Below are 24,290 nucleotides of genomic sequence, written 5' to 3'. Positions count from 1 at the left end.
CAGTACGGTTGGAACTTCTGGATGGTCTTTGCTCTGCTATTCGCAGCTCCTCAGCAAGCAACAGTGGAGCCAACTTAGCTTTTCCCAGTCTCCGCCTCACATATCATCTGCTGTAGGCACTGGACAGTGCAGTTTTGTCTTTGTTTCTCCCCCCTACCCCTGCTTTTACTGCAAGGAAGAGTCTACATGACAGCAGGAAAATGAAACATCCGTCCTGTAGAAGTGGAAGCTACTGTTTGGTTTTGAAAAAAAAAAAAAAAAAAAAAAAAGCCCTGCAGCTGTTCTGGTAAATTGAAAATACGTGAGCCTTTAAAACTAATTCCAAGAAAACTGGAATACTTACATTTGTCCTGCCTCAATTCCAGTTCAGATCATTACAATCTGCCTCCCTGAATCAGCCCACCAATTTTCACTTCTTGTAGTTTTGCTGTTACAACAGCTGTGATTCTTCACTGCAGACGAGGCTATATTTCATTGGTGGATGAGTAGATTTTCTGTGCGTTGTCGATAAACCACTTTGGGAGGCTTCCGAGCAAACGGCATTCTTATAGATGGCTATTACAGCGTAACAGACTCTGCTTCCATAGTGCATCCACACAAGCATCCACAGAGTGACCTCATTTAATAGAATAATCTGTCATCATAAAGCTCAGGTCAATATTTTCAAACCCAAATGCCTAAAAGTAGCCTCCTAAATCCATACTTAGGCACCTTAATACAAGTGGCCTGCTTTTCCAAAGTGCCCAGCACTCACCCATGTACTGAAAGCAATGGGAGTTGCAGGTCCTAAGACCTTTGAAAATAAGGCCACTTTTATTTTCATATGGATTTAGGAGCCTACTTTAGGCATCCAGGGTTCGAAGAGCTGACTGTTGAGCTTAATATTAAATGCAGTTAGAAAGATAGTTGCTGCAGTAAAGCAAATTCAAGTAACAGTGCAGATGCAACAGGGGGCTCAGCGTAAGAGCTGGAGACAGCAGGAAAGCAGCAGTTCAGAACGTTGGGGACTCAAGCGGTATGTCCTGTAATCAGATAGCAGAGCTCTGAGGTGGGTAACAGACTGAGCTGACAAACCGTTTACACAGTCAGTGAGGCTAAAAATTTACCCGAGACTTGCACAATTGGCTGGGTAACCATCCCTCTTTGTCCTCCTGTACAAATAACAAGGTGCCCCCACCATCATTTCAATAATTTTGCAGCATGCTATGTATTTTAATCAACACATTGCAGTGTCTCTGAACAGAGAGGAAATAAGAAGCTGCCATTGCAAAGAATGCCACTGTCAAGATAGCTTAGCCACCTGCCCTTCTCCCAAGATCCAGACCCTTCATGTTTACAGCCTCCTTGTTCGCAGGGAAGTCCCCTTCTTTTATTCAGGTTGGTCATTTCAAAGGTCTCCCAAATTATCTCCTGAGCACATCACCCTTAACGCTGCAGCGAGTGACCACTCCCAGCAAAGTGGGAAGGATTCTGATACATCCACAGCATTACAATTAAACCATTGAGTAAAAGGGGAGTCACATCCCTTCGTTCCCCCCCAAAAAACAGAAAAACCCAACCCTCAGTGGTACTGCCAAATAATGGCAGGAAACAAGTAAAATCTACCCTCTCTGGAGGGGTATATGGGAAGAGTCTGTCCTGAGTAAAAGCTCCCACTGAAAGACACCAGCACCATTAACAGTTGTGAAGATGTTAAAATAGTGTTGATTATTTCTAGAGTGTGTTGTGGATATTCATGTTTTAATACAGATTTATTTAGCAAAAAGAACCAATCCCTGCAGTTTTCCTTTCAGAATACTTCCACAGTTCCTTAGGGAATGTACACAGTCAACTCTTCAGAAGTCAAACAGAATACAATCAATACTTTTGAGCTAATTTTTTTTTAATATCCATATTGAACTTTTTTTTAATAAAACATACAAGCTGAACAGTTAACAATTCTCTTAATTTAATGACCGACAATAGAATCATCCCAATTCTCTCTCACACACACTTTGCTATTTTACAGTTTTTGAATCGTTTTCAGAAACACACAACAATTATAAATGGGTTGGGGAAGTGGCCCTATAGACTTGACAGCTGCCCAACTTTATATTCAGTCACTTTCCATACCACAGAACGGAGACATACCATCATTAAATAGAGTTTGGAATATAAAAAACATCTGTGAAATGATGCAGGACAAAAGGTGACAGGTTAATTGACGTAATGGCTCTTGGGCTTATCAAGGAAGAGACACTTGCTCAAGCCCACATGATCTTGGTCATGAGGGGCTGTTGATCACTTAGAGTGTCAAACCTAGAGATCACTTTAGGTGGGTTTCAGAGAGACAAGGTGGATGAGGTAAAATCTTTTATTGGACCAACTTCTGTTGGTGAGAGAGAGAAGCTTTCAAGCTACACAGAGCTTTTCTTTGTCAGGCTGGCACCCACCACTTCTATTTCTAGGCCACCATATTCCCCCAATCTGAAATCTGCCTTGTACTATAAGTGTTTGTGCAAAAACTACATGTAACCTTTGCCTATGAACATAAGGAGGAACTACCAGGTTGCAGCAGTTTCAAGACTGTGTGCATGGGAGAAGTTCTCTCTCTGGAACACTCCCAAACCTCTGCCATCCTGAGGTTAGCCCCACCTTTGGGGTCAGTTCAGTAGCATATTCTGCTGTCATAATTTCCCTTTTAAAAACAAGCTGCTTTATGGAAATTGAGCTGCAGTCTGATTCTTAAGCACAAGGACATAATTCAGGCATAAACTAACAGACTCAGGAAGTAAGTGCATGTGTGGAGGCTGCAGGGAAGAACTGTTCAGCAGCAGAGAAACAGTGTTCCTCACCCAGTGGTACCCCCTGTATGCAAAAAGTCATTAGCATTACCATCACCGGGACAGCTATTCCTGCCATTGCCTACTACCATCCCCCACAGCACAGTTAGAACGTAGCAAAGACTGCAAGGTCCTAGAAACAAGTCCTAGAATTTATCGGTAATTAAACATTCCCAAGTATGAGACAATTTAGTTTACAGACACTTCCCTTGAGAGTTCTAAGTTGAAGTATCCCCTCACAGCTACTGTTCTAACAGGCTTCTCATTTCCAAACACCTCCACCGTGTTGGGCAATGAGGAAAGTTTTACTGGGGTGACACAAACAGGGAGCAGATGTTTCCTGTTTCTGGCTTGACTTCCATTTGATTTTTGCCATTGCTGCCTGTCATTCTCAGGGTAGAGGGATGAACTAAGAGTGCTAACACTTGCCCTGCTGTTTGGGATTTGGCAGAACTATAAGAATGGTCATACTGTAACAGAAAGATGGTCCATCAAATATGATGCCTCCAACAGTTGCAGTACTGGATGCTACTGAGGAAAGTGCAAACTGCCCATAATGCACCAAATAGATGGACACTATACCACTTGGGCAAAGAAGAGACTTTCTCTCTGGTTCCAGCTTGGGATCAGTTTATATGCTGGAGCACGAAGACTGATCATCCTTGAAAATTTTATTGTCTCTAGTGTAGACAGATAATATTCAGATCAACTTTAACCATGGAGAAACACCTTGACCCTCCATAACAAATGTCTAACTTTTTAAAAATTATACTAAGCCATGTGTTCAAGTAAGATCCTGTGGCAGTGGGTTCTATAGGTTAATCACAGGCTAGCCCTTGGCAATTTTTCAAATGAGGGCAGCTTATATGGGTTTGTTTGCTAAGTATGTGTTATTAATATACTGCACATACACACACCAGCTGTAAAGTGGAATTCCTGCAGATGGAGGTGCATGACAATCTATCCTACAGCACATTGTTTTCTGAAGAGGGTTCACATATACAAACATCTATTTTAGCTGCTACCCCAGTACATGGATATGCTGTATGAACAAACAACGGTTCCATCTTGATAAGGAAGAGCTTTGGGGATAGCAAAACATAGTAAGGGCAGAAGATACATTTTCCTCTCCATAAAATGTCTTTTATATTGAATGGACTTCTCTTCTATGAGTATAGCAGAAAACCTGAGATTTATACATACATATGAGAAGTGTAGTGATGGTAGGAATATTAAGTCTTTAAATTAAGGAGACCATCCCCTTGGCTGTGATCTGCGTCAATTCCCACTGAAATATTTTTCATTTAATGCAAAAATGTTTAGCCCCCTAAACCCTACAACAAAAGACTGGATTTTTAATTTTTGTTTTAAAGAAAAACATTTATCTTGCTAAGCAAAAAAGCCAGGCAGGGATCTTTGTTGCTCAATTACTTAAAGCCAACAACTAACCTCAATGGAGGTAGGCATGCCAGCCTTAAAAGGGGAAAAACAGGCTGGATACATGTTGTAGCCAGTATTGAAAGCAGTTTGCATTTATACTGGTGGTTGCATCAAACCAAAAGAGTGTATTTAACAAAACAGGGGAGTCATGTAAGGCACTCCTTACACAGCAAGATTCTGCTTTATCCTTCTGTATAAGCAGGCTCCACTGGAAAAAAATGTTTGGCATTTTCGGCAGACCCAAGCATAGAACCTGTCCTGTATTTGTGTGTAATATAGAAATAGCTGCAGTGCTCTGCATTAGTGTTCTGTGTATTGTGAAGGATGGATTAATATATCAGAACCTGGCATTAATCCTCTTCCCCTCAGTTCGAACCCACACACTGGCATTTTCCTTCAAGGCCTCAGGCTCATCTTAGCACTGGTCATCTTTTTTCTCTCATTGTTTTTTATACTCAAGTTTGCCTCTGAGCTGCCTTTTTACAAGCTGCCGATGTTGGGGAAGCTCTTCAGTTTCTCAGGGAAGTCATCTTTGTACAGGACAGGATCAGCACGATGCTCCACCACTTTCAGGGGCATGGTCCCAAAGACAGAGGCAAACTTATTGATGCATTCGGACCTGTATGAAAAAGACAGCAATGTAACTAAGTGACCATGCCAGCTACTAGCTCGCACCCCAAAAAGAACTTGATAACCTTATCTCATGTTCTTGGAAATATTTCATCCACACTGGCTACTAGGAAATAGGAGAAGGAGCCTCAGTAGACAGAGGGTTTGGAAGAGGGCTAGTGCTCTTTGATTTATCCATTTAATCACGGTGAAGAGCAAGGGGATGCTGCCAGCAACACATGTGCACATGGAGGTCAAAGCTTCCCTTCTCCCTCCCCCTAGAATTCCAGTCATTCTTAAAGCAACACATGCTGTAAAGCAGAACAGATTAGCTGCCAACACATCTCAAACTGCCACTGGTGGATCAAATTTAACTCGTAATGAAGGTTTTGCAAAAACCAAGCATTTATGAAACTGAAGACCTATGGAAATGTTTTTTCTGTTTTTTAGACTCCATCAGAAATGGATTTTCTTTACTAAAATAAACAAACATTCCCCTATAAAGTTAGCAGCATTGATTGTGCTTGGGATCCTAAAAGTGAAGCAGAATAAAAAACTACAAAGTGAAACTGACTAGTTTATCTGTCCATATGAAGCAAAATTGAACAGTAAAGGATCAAAATTAGTGAAAAATTAGATTTCTGATCATTCTTTCACTTGTAATAATCTCAGGTGTCAGTAGCAGAGTAACAGGGAGGGTTTTTTTTTTTTTTTTTTTTAAAGTGCATGATTTTTAACTGTACAGTCCCCCTTTAATCTCTTCATTGCAAGGCTGGGGGTGGGGGAGGCAGAGTAAGGAAAACCTAACTAATCTCATCTCAGCCAGTGCTTAGCTAATTTTAGGTCTGTGTTTAACACAATAGTTTTAAAAAGCTTCTGACACTGCAAGTCACAGCAAGTGAGCCTCCAAGATGCTCAAACGATGGAGAGCCATCCAGAAAATAAAGGGTCACTGCTTCTTTTGCTGGTCACAGATTAAAAGAATAGACAAAAGAGCAGCAAGTATTTTGGCTAGAGAAAGCAAGCTAGGACTGTGCTCCAACAGTGGTGTGCTGCAAACAGTCTCAGGGCAAGTCTCTCCCGCTCTCCACCCCCATGCTCACTTTCACACTCTTCTAAGGGTGAGGGGGTCATTCAGTCTCCAGGCTAGCTTTCCTGAGCAGAATTGGCCAATCACACCAACTAAGTGTGACAGTTTTGCAATGGGGACTGCTTCAGCACCACCCAAAAAACTCTCAAGACTGGATTTCAAAAGTTAATTCCTCATCTTTTAAGCCATCCTCTAGCTCCCTATTTAACTACAATAAGAGTAAACAAATGAAAACAGTCAGAATTTTTGAAAGTGCTACATTTCTGCACAATTGTTTTCAACCTGTAATAGTCACTCTTGTACTGGCTTAAAAATGTGGAAAGGGTTCAAAGCTAAGCAGTGCAGATGATTCATGCTCTGCCATCGCCCTCTCCCCCCCCCCACCCCAAAGGTGTTCAAATCCTTACAGTAGGAAAGAAATGAGAAGGAGTTTGGAGGGTAAGATGGGAGCAACAGTGTGCATCACAGAACACCTGATAAATTGGCACAAATATTCTCTGTTCAGGAAAGGCCCAAGCCTGGAATAGTAAGGGAACTGTAGGTCAGGACTGAGGGACAGAGAGAACCAGCTATCCAAAATGTGGACTAACCAGGGCTGTTGTAGGGCCTAGTTAGGGTGCACTGGCAGAGAGAGGAACCTGGGGACTAGAGGAGTAGGACTAGAACAACATGGGGTATGTCTTCACTACCCGCCGTATCGGCGGGTAGCAATCGATTTATCCGGGATCGATATATCGCATCTTGTTAAGACGCGATATATCGATCCCCAAACGTGCTCACCATCGACACTGGAACTCCACCAGAGCAAGCGGCGGTAGCGCAGTCGACGGGGGAGCCGCGGCCGTCAATCCTGCGCCGTGTGAAGCCCAGGTAATTCGATCCAAGATACTTTGACTTCAGCTACGCTATTCACGTAGCTGAAGTTGTGTATCTTGGATCGATTCTCCACCCCCCGCAGTGTAGACCAGCCCATGGAGTGCAGCAGACTAGGATTCAGGGTCAAGATTTTCAAAGTGATTTTTAGTGCCTCATTTTTTGGGTGTCCACTCTGAGCACCACCATCAAAGGCCCTGATTTTCAGAAAGTGCCGAAAATCCACCCTCTCAAAAACTGAGGCACCCAGAATCACTAGTTACTTTTGAAAATCTTGGCTGGGGTGCGTAATCCAAGTTGTGTGTTGAAGTCCTGCAGAGGGAATACACAGAGTTCCAGGAGCTAGATGGACTAGAAGAACGGTGTGTGAGAAGTTTGTACAACTGCTGTCCCTCAATGGCTTATGGAATACAGAGCCTTTCACTTCTAGGTTACTGATTCAACAGATATGTCAACAGATATGTGGTTTATTATCCCATTAAAACAAATAGGCAACTAATAATAACTGAAAGTCATTGTAACATAGCAACTGTTTGGTGGCCTGTGTGGAGTCAGTTAGTTGTCTCAGTCTAGTTCCTAATGGGCAGGTGTCCACATCATAAAAGCCACTGTCACAACTGGCACTAAATGGCAGCCCAACAGCAAAAACCAAAACTGAACGGATCCTCTTCCCTCCAGAGGTCATCCATCTAGGTCAAAGATTAGGCAGAATGGCAGAAAACAGTGTAGGGAAATCTTACACTGCTGTGGCTCATACTGTACTTATTCTGGGGATAGACTATGCAATGCCAATATAGCACATGTAACCATCATGAAAGCTGCTTCATTTTTAAAAGAAATTATAAAAGGAAAAATCCAAATTAAAATCCTTTATGAACCTTTACCTTCACTCACAAAAGTTATTTCTCCGCAAACATCAGAACAAGGCTGAGGAACAGCATTTAAAAAAAAAAAGTGTCAGACACAAGTCACACAATGTGTCTGTGGGGAGAAGTGTCTCCCCAGGAGGGGAGCTTTCATCTCCTGCATGGAGCTTAACAGGTCCAGCTTGCATTCTACAGGATCTGCCACTTCTGGACAACACAAAACACCACAAACACCTAAAGCATTAAACATTTTTGGCTCAGAAGCCAAGAAAACACAGTAGGTCATCTCATACAGAGGGGCAGGTGTTTTGGCTGGCTGCTTTCATAGCTCTGCACATTTAAATTAACACACGCATCTTTGCTTCCAAGAATTATTTCATCTTTTTCTTACTTTGCCAACAACACAGAATTGTGCTCAACATGAAATTAAGTTAGTGTGAATTGAAAAACAAGATCTCAGTTGGCTTTTTAGCAGATTGGATCAGCTTTCTGGACAATCAAGCCTTTGAATCAATTCTCTCCCCTGTAACCACACCTAATTTTAGCATAACCTCTGAGACAAGAAAAGAGTTCAGTTTTCATCATCTAGTCACTCTTTTCTCCCTGCTGAGACTGCCAACAATGGGCCCACTCACAGATGGTTTTGCCGGGTGATCATCTGTCCTCCAGGAATAGGATGAAGATCACCAATTCTTTTCACATGTCACTAAACAGCCATCACCTGGTATCTGTGGGTCATTGTGCTGGTTTTGAAAAAGAAACCCCAAAGGAAAAACTCTGTACCACCATTACTAGCCCTGTACACCATCCATTTCACAACAATAGATTGATCCCCGGTCATTTGGGCTTGGTACTAACTCATATGTCAAGACCAACGTGTGTCAGAACTTCTGCAGTCCAGGGAATCAGTGGTCTGGTATGGACCTGTTATGGAACACTGTCCTATACCCAAGGGCATCATTCTGGGCACTGGACATTACATAGGTAACTATAAGAATTGTTCTTCAAAGTTTCTTGTTATCAAGGGCACCTCTCTCATTTAGAGTCTCTCCTAACATAACAGAAGGCAGTTGACATATCTGACTAGTGTCTGCATGAATTATAGATATGGATACTAAGCCCTGAAACCAAATCAGAGTTCTATCCATTGCGAAGTTAATGGGAACTTGCACTGAGAATCCTGTGGTTTATTATCCCATTAAAACAAATGGGCAGCTTATGGGATTCCATACAAAAAAAAATGCAAGTTTTTTAGCTAGCGCCCACTAATTTCAAATAGACAGTAGGAACATGGGACTACATGGACCCTGGCAGTTGATTGGTATGTCAGCTCACACTCTTACAACAAGTAATGGTTTATACTGCTGAAGCCAGGTCAACCTAAACAGTAAGGGCAATCTTTAAAATATAAAAATCAAGTATGACTATATCCCAGTTGTGTATCACTGCAGTTCTTCTTCAAGGTGTAGTTGCTACATTCCTTTCTAAATTCCTCTAGCTGGATAATCAAGTAGTTTTATAAACAAGTTTGATTTGCTATTACTTTCTGACACTTTCTCCAGCTTAGTTATCTCCACTCGTAGAAACTTAAATGTGGGGAAGAACACAGTTTGAGAGTATACTCACTAAACTGTTAGTAACATTTTACTTTTGGGACACCAATATTGTTACATGATAGAGAACATATCCTTTTTATAAAATTATAATGTTCTTTGGGACAGAGACTGCGTTTTTGCTGTGTGTGTTTTAAAGGGACTAGCATAGAACCACAGATATACAAGACTGGAAGAGACCTGAGAGGACATTTAATCCAGCCACTTGAGCTGAGGTAGGACCAAGTATACCTAACATCATCCCTGACAGATGTTTGTCCAATCTGTTCTTAAAAACCTCCAATGATGGGGATTCCACAATCTCACCTGGAAGCCTAGTCCAGTGCTCACCTATCTTTATAGTTACAATGTTTTTCCTAATATCCAACCTAAATCTTCCTTGCTGCAGATTAAGCCAGTTAGTTATTTGTTGTCAGACATTCAGTGGATACAGAGAACAATTAATCACTGTCCTCTTTATAAACAGCCCTTAATACATTTGAAAACTTATCAGGTTCCCTCTGAGTCTTCTTTTCTCAAGACTAAACATGCCCAGGTTTTTTAACCTTTCCACATTTGTGTTGCTCTCCTCTGGACTCTCCCCAATTTGTCCACATCTTTCTTAAAGTGTGATGCCCCAAACTGGACACAATACCCAGCTGAGGCCTCACCAGTGCCAAGTAGAACAGGATAATTACCTACCACAGCTTATATATTACATTCCTATTAATACACCCCAGAATAGTATTTGCCTTTTTTGCAACTGCATCACATTAGTGGATCACAAACTGAATATGAGCCAACATAACCCCTAGATTCTTTTCTGCAGTAGTACTGCCTACCCAGTTATTCCCTATTTTGGAATGGTGCATATGATTTTTCCTTCCTAAGTGTAATAGGGTCCTGGCCCATAACAAACTCCTAGGCATTACTGCAATACAAACAACAACGATAATAGGAAAGAACTACTAAATCCATGTAGTCCATTCTTCAGCCAATACAGGATTGTTCCCTACACTATATTTTCTAGTGCTTCATCCAGTTTACATTTAAATTTCACAAGGCTTCCATACTCCTTCCTTGAAAAATTATTCTATACAATAACAGATCTCACTGTTAGGAAGTACTTCCTGATTTTCATCTGACTTTTTCCTTTTCTTAATTTAATCCCTTCTAGAGTAATATATTCTTGTAGCACTGTGAATAACTCACCTCTGTCCTTGGTATTTACACTCTTTGGTACCCGAAGACTGTTATAGCTCCATTTAGTCGTCATTTAGCAACGCTGTATATACTTAGCTCTTTTAATCTCGTGTCATAAATCAATCCTTCCAGCCTACTAACCACTTTTGCAGCTATTCACTGAACTCACTTCAATATGTCAATATCTTTCTAGTAATGAACAGCACACAAATTAATGCAGTGTTCCAGGTGCAGTCTCATCAGTGTAATGTGGAGAGGGTCTGTAGATGTTATGCTGATAAGTGCATTCAAAATATCTACAGCTAGACAATTTCCTTCCTGTTTCATGACTTGATGCCACTACAGCTAAGACTTGCATTGGCCTATTTTACTGCCCTATCAGCCACAAACACGTCTAATTTGTTGTTTACTATCATCACTAGTGTAGATCTCCCGCGGCATTATTGTTTCCATTGTTTCTTCCTCCCATGAAGGGGAGGCATGTGTGCATTTCAGATTATTTTTCTCCAGATGTCTTTGTGACCAAATGCATTATTCCGTGCACTTGATAAAGTGAGAATGACTGATAAAAAGTAGTCTGAACATAAAATATGCAGCAGTATAACTGATCGTGGAAGGAAGGAAGGATTATATATACTAACCACTCAGCAGACTATAGCCATGAGGCCTGCAGAGGAGACAACAGACTAAAGAGCTCATGTGGACATGCTTGGGGTATGAAGGTGTGTCAGTTCTGGGATTCTGGCTAAATTCCAAACAAATAATTAAGAAGTAATATTTTATTCTCAGATAGCCCTTTATATACAAGCATCTCAAAGCACTTTACAAAAGGTAAGTAAATATTTTCCCTGTTGAGAAGCTGAGGCACAGAGAGCTTTAGTGGCTTTCCCAAAGTTACAAAACTAGTCAACTGCAGAGTGCAGAACAGAACTCAGATGTCTTCTGATTCCCAATATTTTCCTCTAAACCCTTTACAAAACTGCCTCTCCAATTACAGATCACCTTTCAAAAATAATTCTCCGTCATATAATGTTGCAACCACTGTTAAATAGCTGCCATGTTCAACCACACAGGTGACTGCACTGCAGCAGGAGAAGTGGGCTTTGGGATCTTTGGAGGAAAGAGACTGTATAAACATCAGTTATTATAGCATCAATAACACTTTCCCTTTATCAGTCACTTTTATCCTTGTTGGCCAATTGCTCTCTGACAGTTTATCAACTTCCTGTGTTTTTAAAAATATTTGAACTTTCATTACATTTAAATTTCCATTATAAATTGAAAAAATTGTATAAAAAATATTATTGGCAACCTAAATTTCATACTATGTGTTTTACAACCGAGCTGTTGAACTGGGTGCCCTTTCAAAACTTTTCCTTTAAGCAGATTACTTGTCACTACAGATCATGTACAGTGCGCCCATTACCCATTGTAGGAATGACCCCATACGTGGGTAGACCAGATTTAGACAGCAATTTCAGAGTTCAGGAATATGGGCAGTGTGCACTTTTAGTCCTAATTTCAGAGAGACCCAGAAACTGGCCCTGGGAATCGCAGCGAGGCACCCTCAGCAATGAAAGGAGGCCCACTCACCTTTCCACCATGTGTGTCTGGTCCAGCGACAATCCATCTATGGCTGTGCACTCTGGACATTTAAACTTCTTTCGTGGGGTCACCTGCACAAAGGCACGACAGACGTCATCGACAGAAGGGATATTAATCCCCTTGGTTGGAAAGTATAGCAATGCCTCTGAACATGCCTGCAGTGTAAGTCGAGCACTCTCAAACTAAAAAAAGCCATGCCATTCCCCCATTCAGCTCCATCTGGCCCGGCTAACTGCAAAATTCACAGGGGCCCAATAAAAATGGTTTGGAGGGGTTTTGCCTTCTGTAACTGAAAAGAAGTGGCGATGACAAGCTCCTTAATTCCTGTTTAATGACTGTTTTCTCACTGCCAAGGTCCCTGTATAAACACCATTTGTTCTTGAAGCCATAACAGTGATGAAATATAGCTTCCCATACTTCACCGTAACCTTAATCCAACAGACGCTCTTTTGCTCACTTGAGTTAATAGCTGACTGGCAAACTCCGCAAGACTTTCCCAATTGCATTGAGGTGCCAAATTACTCTACAGTGCCCTTGTACAGCTCAAAAACTTTTTCAGAAAAAACACACACTTTATCTTCTAAAGACTTTTCTAGGAAACACAGCCACCAGTCCCGGTAAATGATGATAGACAGGCGGGAAAGCGGACCTTGCTAATTGAAGTAATGCCTGGCAGCCTCTAAATCTCATTCCAAGTTGACACACTTTGAAATGAATGTACAGAGTGAATGTCCAGACCTGAAAACATGTCGAAATATGTCAGGAAATTAATTCAGGGATAAAAAGTTCATTTAAAACTGATCTTGCAATTAACATTCTTGCAATTAACATTCCTATAAATCAGCTGTTGCCCGTCACAATAAACAGGGCCAGGATAGTTGGAGATTTTTTTCCCTCTGGCAGTCTCAAAAAATATTTTTTTTTTTTATAATTTAACCTATCCTCTCTGTGTAGGCAGCCACAATGATCAATAGTCAATCCTGTGTTCCCAATTGGCATGCTAGTCTCAATGAACTGGGCTATTCCTACTGTGGAAGGGAAACAGAACCATTCCAGAGGTAAAAGAGGAAGAAAGCAGATAAAGGAGGATATTCAAAACCCACTAAACTAAACTTACATATCAATTTGTGACATGTTTGCATTAGAGAGATACATCAGATAAAAGTTGCTGAAAATCAGACCTTAATAACCGCTTTGCCAGTAACATTTGCCACTAGAAAATTCATGGCGATATCTTCACAATTCATGTGGGCGTCCACCCAGTTCTTGATGTCTCCAGGCATTTTGTAGGTGTAAAGGTAGTTAAAATACTGCAGGATAGAAAGGCGAGGGAGAGGGGAGAAAGGAGAATGCAACTTTAAATACAATTACAGTGACTGCCTGCCTGCAAAATATTCCAGTTATTGGGAACAGTAGACAACTAAGGAATGGAATGTGAGCAAACCCTGCTCCTCACAGTCTAGTGGTTGGAGCTGCATTTGTGACATTCCACCTTAAAAGTGAAAGAGTTGCTGCTTCCTTTTAGCCAGTCACAGCGTTAGCTTGCTATGCACAAATAGAGAGCCATCTTTGTGTGCCTAACAACTATGCCTTCTTTGCCACGCCATGTGTAGAAAAAGGAAATATTTCTGCATTTGCTTTCTTCTTTTAAAACTTTAATTGCAATCCTATATTCACTGTGTAATAAGACGTCCCACAAACTTTTACTATTTGTGTTTTTCTATAAGTTCACCAAAATAGTTCTAGACAGCATAGTTGTTTCTATAGCAAGAGCTGGAGAATATAGCTTTAGGATATATTCAACTGGTTTTTGGATTGCTCTAGAAACTGTAACCATAGACTCACAAAATGAACCCCAAACAACAGAGCTACAGATGTGGACAAAAACACACCCCATCCTTTTAAATATTTAATATGGTGTATTGTTGGAGTCTCTTCTGCACCTCCATGCACCTTGCTCGCTCTTAGGGTGCCTGAACCTTCTCACTTTCTAAGAATGCATCAGGTAATATTTTGTGCCTCCACAAAAAGGTGTATAGAAGCCATCACTGACAAAAGACAGAAAGGGATCAAACATTAGAGCCAGATTTTCAAATAGGCCCAGTTTATTCTCAGTGGAATCTGGCCACTTTATTTAGATGCCCAAGTAGAGGAGCATCTCTTTGTAAATAAAGGAACATATTTTTAAACACAATTGCATTGCCATAATTAGGGTAAGATTGCAAGAGTGGGTTGGGGGTTGAGAAAGACCTTTGAAAGTTCATGTATAAGTCGGGAGTTTCCCAAAAGTTGTATATTAAATTGCAAGTTCTTCAGGGCAGGGACCACATCTTCCTATATATTTGTACAGTACCTAGCTCAATGTGGGTGCTATCATAATATAAAAAATACACTGATTTTTCATTTTTTTTTCCTATTTAACCCCCTCCCCACACACTCACACACACACACCATTCACACAGTACCTTCCTGTGCCATCAATATTATACCGCTTTTAAAAGTTTTGCAATGCCATCTATAGTAAATGACCAAAAAGGCAGCACAATAAAACTAAGACTTGAATTCTCAAATGAAAAACAATCAGAAATGTTAGTCTGACATGAAATATCATTATATCATCTTATAGGACACTGCATGGTCCACAAACTTCCTAATTATCTTGGAAATCAGTGCTACCTTGTGATAAAAAGCTGCTCCAGTAAGCACCATGGAGACTTCATTGGTCCACTCTGATTCATACTTCCATTTGTTCATCTCATGGTCCCACAGATGCAGGCGACCTGGATACCCAACCAGCCTGTCAGGAAACTCCCGCCAAACCTGCAGAGAGTAACAGAGGTGTTAAAGCCAGCAGTGGCACAAACAGTGAGCTAACTCAATTGAGACGACTCAGGGAAGCTACTTAGAGAAGTTACAATTATAGGTGTTCCCTGGACCACTCCACCAACTCCCATAGGGAAAAATACTCAAGCAAGTGAGGCAGCCTAGCATTTAGAGCTTGGAAGAATGCATTGTACATTTATGGACATTTTTGTTGTGTAATAGCTGTTCAGTCCCCACACTTCGTACAGTTCATCTTGCTTAGTAAACAAAAATCTTTTGATGAGTTTTTATAGCTCTGAACAAGAGTGTAGCTATTTAACTTACATTTTTTTACACATGTTCCCACCACTGCAAATTCTCTGAGTTAGGTGTTAAATTCAAAAGCTAGGAATGGGAAAAACCTACTGGGCTCCAACCTATTACGGTTCTTTCTCTCGGGCCATTGAAGGATTGTTCTTTATTTTCTACTGCTTTCTCCAGTCTAGTTTTAAATGGCCCAAGAGGCTTCTATCATTTCCCTTAGAAAATTATAACACAAACTAACAAATTTCTCCATTAGGAAGCTTCCCCTGACTCAACCTATTTCTGCCCCTTCATTTCCTCCCATTTCTTCCAAGCTCCCACGTGCTTCCTTAAATGATCCTAACAGCTTCATCTTTCAAACTGCTGCTACTCAGTTCATTCTGTGACTCTAATGTGAGCATTTGTGACATTAAAATTCACAGTGCTGGAAGAAGCTTCTATTGGGAAACAAGGAATTCTGAAATAATGAATGTCTGGGAAAGAAATACACGTAAGTAATTGTTTTATTTTGAGTTTGTTTTAAAAGAACCCGACATTTCCAAGTGTGGATGTGGCTCTTCAATTAATGCAAGAAGACAGGAAAACAGCACCAATTTTCCTGTTAAAGGGAACACAATTGTTCTGCTCAAAAAGAGTTAACGTTGTTTAAGAGCCAAGCATGGTTAAAATGAAACTTTATACATGGTGGTTATGGCTACAACCTAATCTGCTTTCAGGGGTGACTTTGGATTTAATACGCCCCTTTCCTTTAACAGGGACATTTTCAAAAGCTACATGTTATATTTCTTTATATTCTTTAATGGGTACTTTGGTGAAGCTATTGCTACATGACAGGCGTCTTTGCCCTTGACTTGTTCCAGGCAGCTGGATACAATCAAGATACCATCCTTGTCACTTCATACATTACTCTGCAGCTGACTACAGGATCAAACACAAGTGGGCAAGAACAGGGACAGGGCATCATTAATGCAGCCCCCATTCTACACAATGCTGGCCACATTAAACAACAGTCAATTTCCCAGGAGGGGAAAACGGATACAGTGTTCAAATTATTTACTAGGAGCAAATACTAACGAAATATATGGGATTTTCTATTTGCCAGTAACGATGGTAACATTTATTTTATGCTACTAATTTTAACTTTATAGCAATATTTTATCCCAGTGAGTGTCAGACCCACTTGGATATGGTGGGTAACTATTAAATCTTAAAATACAGTGTAGGGCCACAAACGTTTCTGATTCAGATTGGTGGGGTGCACATGCAAACTAAACCATTCGTGTCCAAGTTTCACTCTTTCTACATGTCAACAAGGAATTCCCTTTAACTGCTTCATCTTCATTCCATAAGCATTCTATCTTCATTCATCCATAAAGCTGGATTCACAGCAAAAGGGTTATCAAGAGTTCTATTTCACTGAAAGCCACATTGTGCAATTTATCTGCAATTCCCTTAGTCAGGGCACCTCGTACATGTCAGTGCCTTTTAACTACATGACTTGGACTGTAAAAACTCTACTAAAGTATTTGGGAAATGCAAGTAAGATAAAACAGTCAGTACTAGTTCTTGATCTGTCACTTATAGACTTCTACTGTAGGTACATTACTACTACTTTACATTTCTATATCCCTTTCCATTCAAAGATCTCCACACATTTTACAAATGTCAATTATTATAGTTTTGGAATTCCCCCTAGGAGGAAGATTATTAACCCTATTTTACAGATAAGAAAACTTGCCAAAAATCACACAGAAATCAGGAAAGAAAATCAGATCTTCTGACTCTGACCAGTACCTTAACCGTAAGGCCACCTTTCCTAGTAATTACAGGGCATGATCTCAGTAGTATCTAAGTAATTACGTAAGAGATCTCTCTATTGGAAGGCTACTGCAGGCAAAAAATGTCTTTGGGAGCTTTATAGCTCTCAAGAGAGAAGAGGCACTCAAGTTTTTGTCCTAACTGGGTGTCATCAGCTGATAAGGAACTATATGACTGTCAAAGAACCCAACGAAGGCTTAAATTACATGTCACTGCTTCTTTATAACATAGCTTCAAAATATTCACGCACAGCAGAACAAGTATATAGCTCACACTTTCCCTCCAGAGTCCCATTGCACCTTTCCTAGGACTTATATTTTTAATTATTACAATTGAAATTTAAAAAACCTTACTATTAAAATACCAGTTCCCCAACTGTTGAACTGCACCACAACATAAGCTATTGAGGCTCAGCAAAGGATCTGAGAGAACACAACAGATTTGTAACACACACAGAGCTAAGAACTCCTGTACAAAGAATGACATGCATATTGAAGGCAGCTGAAGGAAGGATTAAACTCAACTACTGCTTCCCAAGGGACTGCAGTGCCCTTGTAGCACAGGAAAGGTTGCTTCATATTCCTTTTAGCTTTGCTGCTCCTTCAGTGAAAGATTTGCTAAAGTCCCACTTGACAAAGTAAAAACTAGGTTTTATGGATGGTGGCTTACAGTCTTCTAAAAGCACCAATGCAGGACGCACCACTAGCCTTCTGGCCTCTGGAAACTGACAGCTTGCAGCAGCTAAAATATATAACCCAGTTGTTTTAAACAAAGATTGCTTTTAAAACTACTGCTAGTGATCTCAATGGAAATGTTGTTATTCTAATGTTCATCAGTAGTTCATTCGATGGCTGTTCTTGGAAGGACTCCAGATAGCTGCCATGTACTCATCTCACTAGTCAGCACTGTTCCAATGCTTCAGCATGATAGAGTATGAATGCTTTTAGACATGCCATCTTTCATAAAATCACAGAAATGTAGGGCTGGAGGGGTCCTTGAGAGATCATCCAGCCCACTGAGCTACAGTAGGACCAAGTACACCTAGACCAATGGTTTTCAAACTGTGGGTTGGGACCCCAAATTGGGTCGCAACCCCGTTTTAATGGGGTCACCAGGGCTGGCGTTAGACTTGCTGGGACCCAGGGCTGAAGCCAAGCCCGAGTCCCACCACCTGGGGCTGTAGCCCTTGGGCTTTGGCTTTGGCCCCTGAGCATGGGGCTGTGGGACTCTGGCTTTGTCCCCCCAGCCCGGCCTGGCATGGCAGGGCTCAGGTGGGCTTAGGCTTCGGTCTCCCTCCTGGGGTCCTGTATTATTTTTTTTTGTTGTTGTTGTTAGAAGGAAGTGGCGGCGCAATGAAGTTTGAGAACTGCTGACCTAAACCATCCCTGACAGGAATTTATCAAACCTGTTCTTAAAAACCTTCAATGAGGGGATTCCACAACCTCCTTTGGAAGGCTAGCCCACTGCTTAACTATCCTTATAATTAGAAAGATTTTCCTAGTAAACCTAAATCTTCCTCGCTGCAGATTAAGCCACTTACTTTTTGTCCTACCTTCAGTGGACGTGAACAACTGATCACTGTCCTCTTCATAAAAGCCCTTAACATATTTGAAATGTTATCAGGCCCCTGCTCAGTCTCCTTTCCTGAAGACTAAACATGCCCAGATTTTTTTTAACCATTCCTCATAGGTCAAGTTTTCTAAACCTTTTATCATTTTTGTTGCTCTCCTCTGGACTCTCTCCAACTGGTCTACGTTTTCCCTTAAGAGTGGCATCTGGAACTGGACAAAGGATTCCAGCTGAGGCCTTGCCAGTGCTGAGTAGAGCGGGACAATTATGTCCCACATCTTAGATATGAAATTCCTTTTAAAATATCCCAGAATATTAGCTTTTTTTCCACAACTGTGTCACATTGCTGACTCTCATTCGTGATCCACTGTTACCCCCAGCTCCTTTTCAGCAATACTACTGCCTACCAGTTATTTCCCACTTTGCAGTTGTGCATTTGATTTTTTTTCTTCCTAAGCATAGTACTTTTCCCTTGTCTTAGGTTGTCCCTCCAATTTGTCAAGGTCATTTTGAATTCAACTCCTGTTCTCCAAAGTGTTTGCAACTACTCCCAGATTGCTGTCATCCACAAATGTTATAAGAATACTCTCTATTCCATTAACCAAGTCATTAATGAGAACAGTGAATAGAACTGGACCCAGGATTGACCCCAATGGGACACAATAGATACATTCCTAGTTTGACTTCAAACCATTAACAACTACTCTGAGTATGGTCCTTCATCCAATTGTGCTCCCACCCTAGTAAATTCATCTAGACTACATTTTCATGGTTTGCTTATGAGAATGTTAGGTAGGACTATATTAAAAGCCTTACAAAATCAAGATGCATCACACCTACAGTCTCCCCCTCTGCACTAGGCCAGTAACCCTGTCAGAGGAGGATGCTGGTGTGGCATGATTTGTTCTTGACAAATCCATGTTGGCTATTCCTTATACTCTATTATTCTTTAGGTGCTTACAATCTGATTGTTTAATAATTTGCTCCAGTATTTTTCCCACTATTGAAGTTTGTCCGATTGGTCTATAATTCCCTGTGTCCTCTTGGTTCCCCCTTTTTCAAGACAGCTACAAAATCTGCCCTTCTTCAATCTTCTGGGACCTGAGTTCTCAAAGATCATTGCTAATAGTTCAGATTGCTTCAGCTAGTTCCTTAAGTACCGTAGGATGAATTTAATCAGGCCCGGGTGACTCAAATACATTTTGAGATAGTTCAGTGGTTTGAGCATTGGCCTGCTAGACCCAGGGTTGAGTGTTCAAAGCTTGAGGGGGCCACTTGGGGATCTGGGGCAAAATCAGTACTTGGTCCTGCTAGTGAAGGCAGGGGGCTGGACTCTATGACCTTTCGGGGTCCCTTCCAGTTCTATGAGATCAGTACATCTCCATATATTATTATAACTTATCTAAATATTCTTTAATCTGTTCCTTCCCCCTTGTTGTTAATATTAACTGTTAACTCTCTGGTCACTATTAACCTTTTTAGTGATAACTGAAGCAAAAGAGGCATTAAACACCTCAGCTTTCTTGATGTTATGCATTATTAGCTCTTCTTCCCTGCTAAGTAGAAGACTTGCACTAGCCTTCATTTTTCTCTTGCTCCTAATATATTTATAGACCCTCTTCTTATTGCCTTTTATGTCTCTTGCTAGTTGTAACTCATATTGTGCTTTACTCTTTCTGATTTTGTCTGCTAGATGCTTGTGCTATTCTTTTGTACTCCTCTTTAGCAATCTGTCCATGTTTCCACTTTTTGTAGGATTCCTGTTTGATTTTCAGCTGAATAAAGAGCCCCAATGGAGCCATATTAGCCTCTTTCCTATCTTTCTTTGGCATCAGGATAGTTTGCAGATGAGATTTCAAACAGAAGTTCTGACAATCTGGGCTTATTAAAGATCTTAGGGTGTTCTACACAAGAACAGGATATTAATCCAAGTGTCCAAGCCTGATTCCAAAATGAGTGTTTATATTATGTCTAGCTAAAGTGCCCTCTGTAGTTTCACTTAGATCCAGTGTGCTTTACTTCTTGGCCCAAAACTATTGTGTAGTCTTGCTGTGCAGTAAGGAAACAGCTGCCACAGTCCATTCCAGAGGTGACTTGAGTGATTTCTTCTTGTACAGCACAATGGATGAAAGCTGCTATTGTAAGAAAGATATCAGCAATGGATGCACCAAATTAAGAGTTTTCTGATCTATTTTAGAACCAGTAGCAGAAAGAATAAAGTAGTTCCAGAAGAAGGCAAGATAAAGTGCAGTCCTATAAAAGTGAAATGCTGTTACTATCCTATGTGCATTAAGGACAATGCAATAAATCAGGGCTCTGTATCTTTCTCTCACTCCACGGACAGGCTTTTCTCGCTAGCGTTGCTGTTAAACAACATAAATAAGAATCCCAGACAAAGACAATGGATGCTTTCCATGATTCCAATTTGCAAAAAAAAATTTAACCGCAACAAAATCTCTGTGAATGTTATGGATCCAGCAGAGTCAGTTTAGAGAAGTCCCACGAGGTGGCATGTAGGTTCCAAACTAACACAACATACAGATCTCCTTCAGAAAGCAAATGGTTACATTATTCCTGCTTTGAAGGGGAGAAAGACTGTACTAAGAAGAACCCTTTTAATGGGGCTATCCAAAACTTTAATTAAGATCACTTTTTGATTAATATGGATGTAATGGGTATAATAAATTCATCAGTGATCAGGCCATGATTTTTTACTTTTGAAGTATGGCAGAAAAATTAAGACCTTCAAAGTGAACGTTGGGGCAAGGCAAGACGACCATCTAACAGAAGCAGGCAATATGTTTACAATTCCAACCAACTGTGGCCAACTCTTTTTCCTAGGTACATACAGAGAAAATGCAATCTGAAAAACTTCAGAGCAAAAATAGCTTGGAAGGAATAAAATAATTCCATTTTACGGTATTTTTTTCTTATTATTTTAGTATTCAATGGTTATACAGTACTTGAAGTTGTAAAGTGCTATATAGTTCTCAATAAGTCCTCCCAAAATCCATGTTTGGAAACTATTATCCCTTTTTTACAGATGGACAAACTGAGACACAGAAAGGTGAAGCAATTTGCCTTGAGACCACACAACCACCCAATTGTATCCTAAAGAGCAGGCTCCAAGTTCCTTGCTCAAAAGAAAAAAAAACAATGGATTTCCCTCAATTTTTTTTTAAATGATGATGATCTGAATATATTTAGTTTCTTGACTTTTTTAATAATCTGCCTTGAAATGAAAATAGCAGAGGCTAATGAATGTTTAGAAAAGTTGTCTCGTTCTGTTTAGCACTTTAGTTTGTCAGTGCCTCTACTTTGGTGAAATTTTGTCACAGGTTTCTCAGAGATCCTATTTCAATTTACAATATTTTAGGTATTCCTGCACCTCCTTCGAACAGCAGCAGACAGGAGCAGCTTGCGCCTATAGTTTTTACATTATGTAATAAATCACTGAACTGTAAAAGTTCACTTTTAACAAGTAAAAAATGTCTGACACTGAGTGTTACTATAATTTTTTATGGCTGAAATTGTATGGAGATCAAAGTTGCGGGGGGTTTGTTTTGAGTTTTATTTTTATTTTTTTTTAAAAGATCCTATACATCCACATAAATCTGTGTGACAGAGGGGTTTTGCCACATGTTTAAAAACAGAGTCTCAAGGATGAGGGGAGAAGCGAAGAAAGTACCTAAATGTCACGTTTCCAAATGCTTCTTGTGACTGAAGCAGACCTACTTTTAAAAGAAAACTTTCTTGTAACATTATATGCTGCTACTATTCCCTCTGGATTCCCCTGCAAATGAGTCAAGAACTCAAGAGATACTTTCCTGGTAAAATACATAAACAGATAAATAAATTATCACAGGCTGAGGACAATTTAAACATCTGGTAGCCAGTTCAGGCCTGTCAAGCAAGTCAAAGACACTCAGGGCCAGAGAAGATCAATCTGCAGTCCCTGATTTCTGGGCTGGAGAGCAGGAACTGTATTACCCGTGGCCTTAAGAGGGAAAATTGTATAAGTAAAATAAGTTGCCATACTTTTGTATGATTCAAAAAGTATGATTTTGTCTGATTTTGTATGTATTTCAAAAACAAAACAAAAAACAAAAAAAAAATAGTAATCTAAAAATATATTGATTCAAACTAGCCTTGGGTTTGCTTCAGTTACATGTTTGATAAGGTATTTTACTATTCTATCTACATGGCAATGTATTAAACTAGAATGGTTTTACAGTTAAACTAGGGGACTGCAAAATATGTCTCCCAGACAAGGTAATGCTGTATCAAACAGCTAAATTCACCCATGCAAGCTGTTAATCAGGCAGTCCTGCAATCCAAGCATCTGGCCCACAGCAGGCAAATAAGGGTTTCTCTACATGCAGAATTACTGTGCAACAAGCCAGGGTGTAAATCTACAGTACACTAGCCTGCTGAACACTAAGTCACCTACTGTGTGCTAGAAGTTCCCTAGTATCCTTTGACATACTGCTGTTTCAAACATGGCAACTCAGCACACGACAGCCTAGTGTGCTATACAATTACACACTGGCTTGCCATTCACTAAGTCTCCATGCAGACAAGCCCTGGACTGGATAACGTGGTCTAATGGTTAGAGCAGATGGGGAGTCATGAGTACCTGATTTAAATTCCTGATACTTAGTAACTGTAAACTTGAGGAAGTCACTTACACTACTTTTTGCCACAATTTTCCCTATGAGGATAATAATCTCCTAACATGGGGGCATAAGAGACTTAACACCTGTGAAGTGCTTTGTTATGTATGTGTAAAGTATTACTTCTGTGGATATGCACACTCCCTATTTTTGATTCTCATGATTTCTTGCTGAAATACAACCTAAGATCACCTGCAGTAGTGACCTTCAGTTAGAGTCTTTAAACAGAAGCCCTCAGAGCTTTGCACCACCAGTAATGAAGGTTCATTTTGGAACTACTTAGGAAACTTTTTAGGTTTTCTTGTATTTATTTTTGTTTCAGTTTGAGCCAGACTTATGGTGACGTGAGAATTAAACTGGTAACGGAGGCAGTGTTTACACCGCACGCCAGTCAGAAGCTCTGTTAACATGACATTTTTCTCCTCTAAAACTTTCCACCATTACTACACCACCAGTTCAGCCCCACAGCTGGTAGCAAAAGTAGAAGCACTAATATAGACAGGGCTCTGCTGGTTGCCAATGATATCACCATTTTGCTATCTAACCCTTTTCAGAACAGTTCTATGCAGTACAGTGTTTAAAATGCTCAGGGCAGCAGACTTTCCAATGATGGAGATGAACTGTCATTAGCAATGGGGGAATATCAAGGGGAAAACGCAGTATAGACCAACATGGCCATAAAGAACCCTTCCCACAATTGTCTTCTTTTAGTTCTCCTTTCATGTCTCACATACTAACATGTAATTGTTACACTCCCAAGGGACATATTTCCCTGTGAAGACATGTGGCACTCTGTCTCCACTACTTTAAAAAAAATTTTATTGTTTAAGTCAACATATTTAAGTTTCCACAAATAACTTCTTGAATCCAAAAACTGGTAATTGGCTAAAAGTTTCTCTCACTTGGGGAGGATTCACATTACAGGGATACTAAAGTTATACATCTTGACAAAAGCCTATGTCAGCAGGTTAGATTAGTAACAGCCAACAGATTGCAACATTTAT

The 24,290-nt window shown here is 40.3% G+C and overlaps 1 protein-coding gene across 3 annotated transcripts in view; it reads right to left on the bottom strand.

The window, feature by feature from the left end:
- Positions 1-1,861: 1,861 nt before the first annotated feature.
- The window catches only part of EXT2 (exostosin glycosyltransferase 2), a 102,292-nt gene continuing 79,863 nt past the window's right edge, over positions 1,862-24,290 (bottom strand). For all 3 annotated transcript variants that reach the window (XM_054025102.1, XM_054025100.1, XM_054025101.1), the window contains 4 exons: positions 14,777-14,920; positions 13,282-13,410; positions 12,089-12,171; positions 1,862-4,881 (listed from right to left, as the gene is read on the bottom strand). In XM_054025102.1, the coding sequence (XP_053881077.1) occupies positions 4,743-4,881; positions 12,089-12,171; positions 13,282-13,410; positions 14,777-14,920 (495 nt within the window). In that variant the 3' untranslated portion in view covers positions 1,862-4,742. The remainder of the gene's footprint in view (positions 4,882-12,088; positions 12,172-13,281; positions 13,411-14,776; positions 14,921-24,290) is intronic.

This window comes from Malaclemys terrapin, chromosome 4 (genome assembly GCF_027887155.1).
Source record: "Malaclemys terrapin pileata isolate rMalTer1 chromosome 4, rMalTer1.hap1, whole genome shotgun sequence".
NCBI classification, from domain to species: Eukaryota; Metazoa; Chordata; order Testudines; family Emydidae; genus Malaclemys; species Malaclemys terrapin.
The sequence above is the reverse complement of the archived record's forward strand: the minus strand, read 5'-3'. Positions and strand labels throughout refer to the sequence as shown.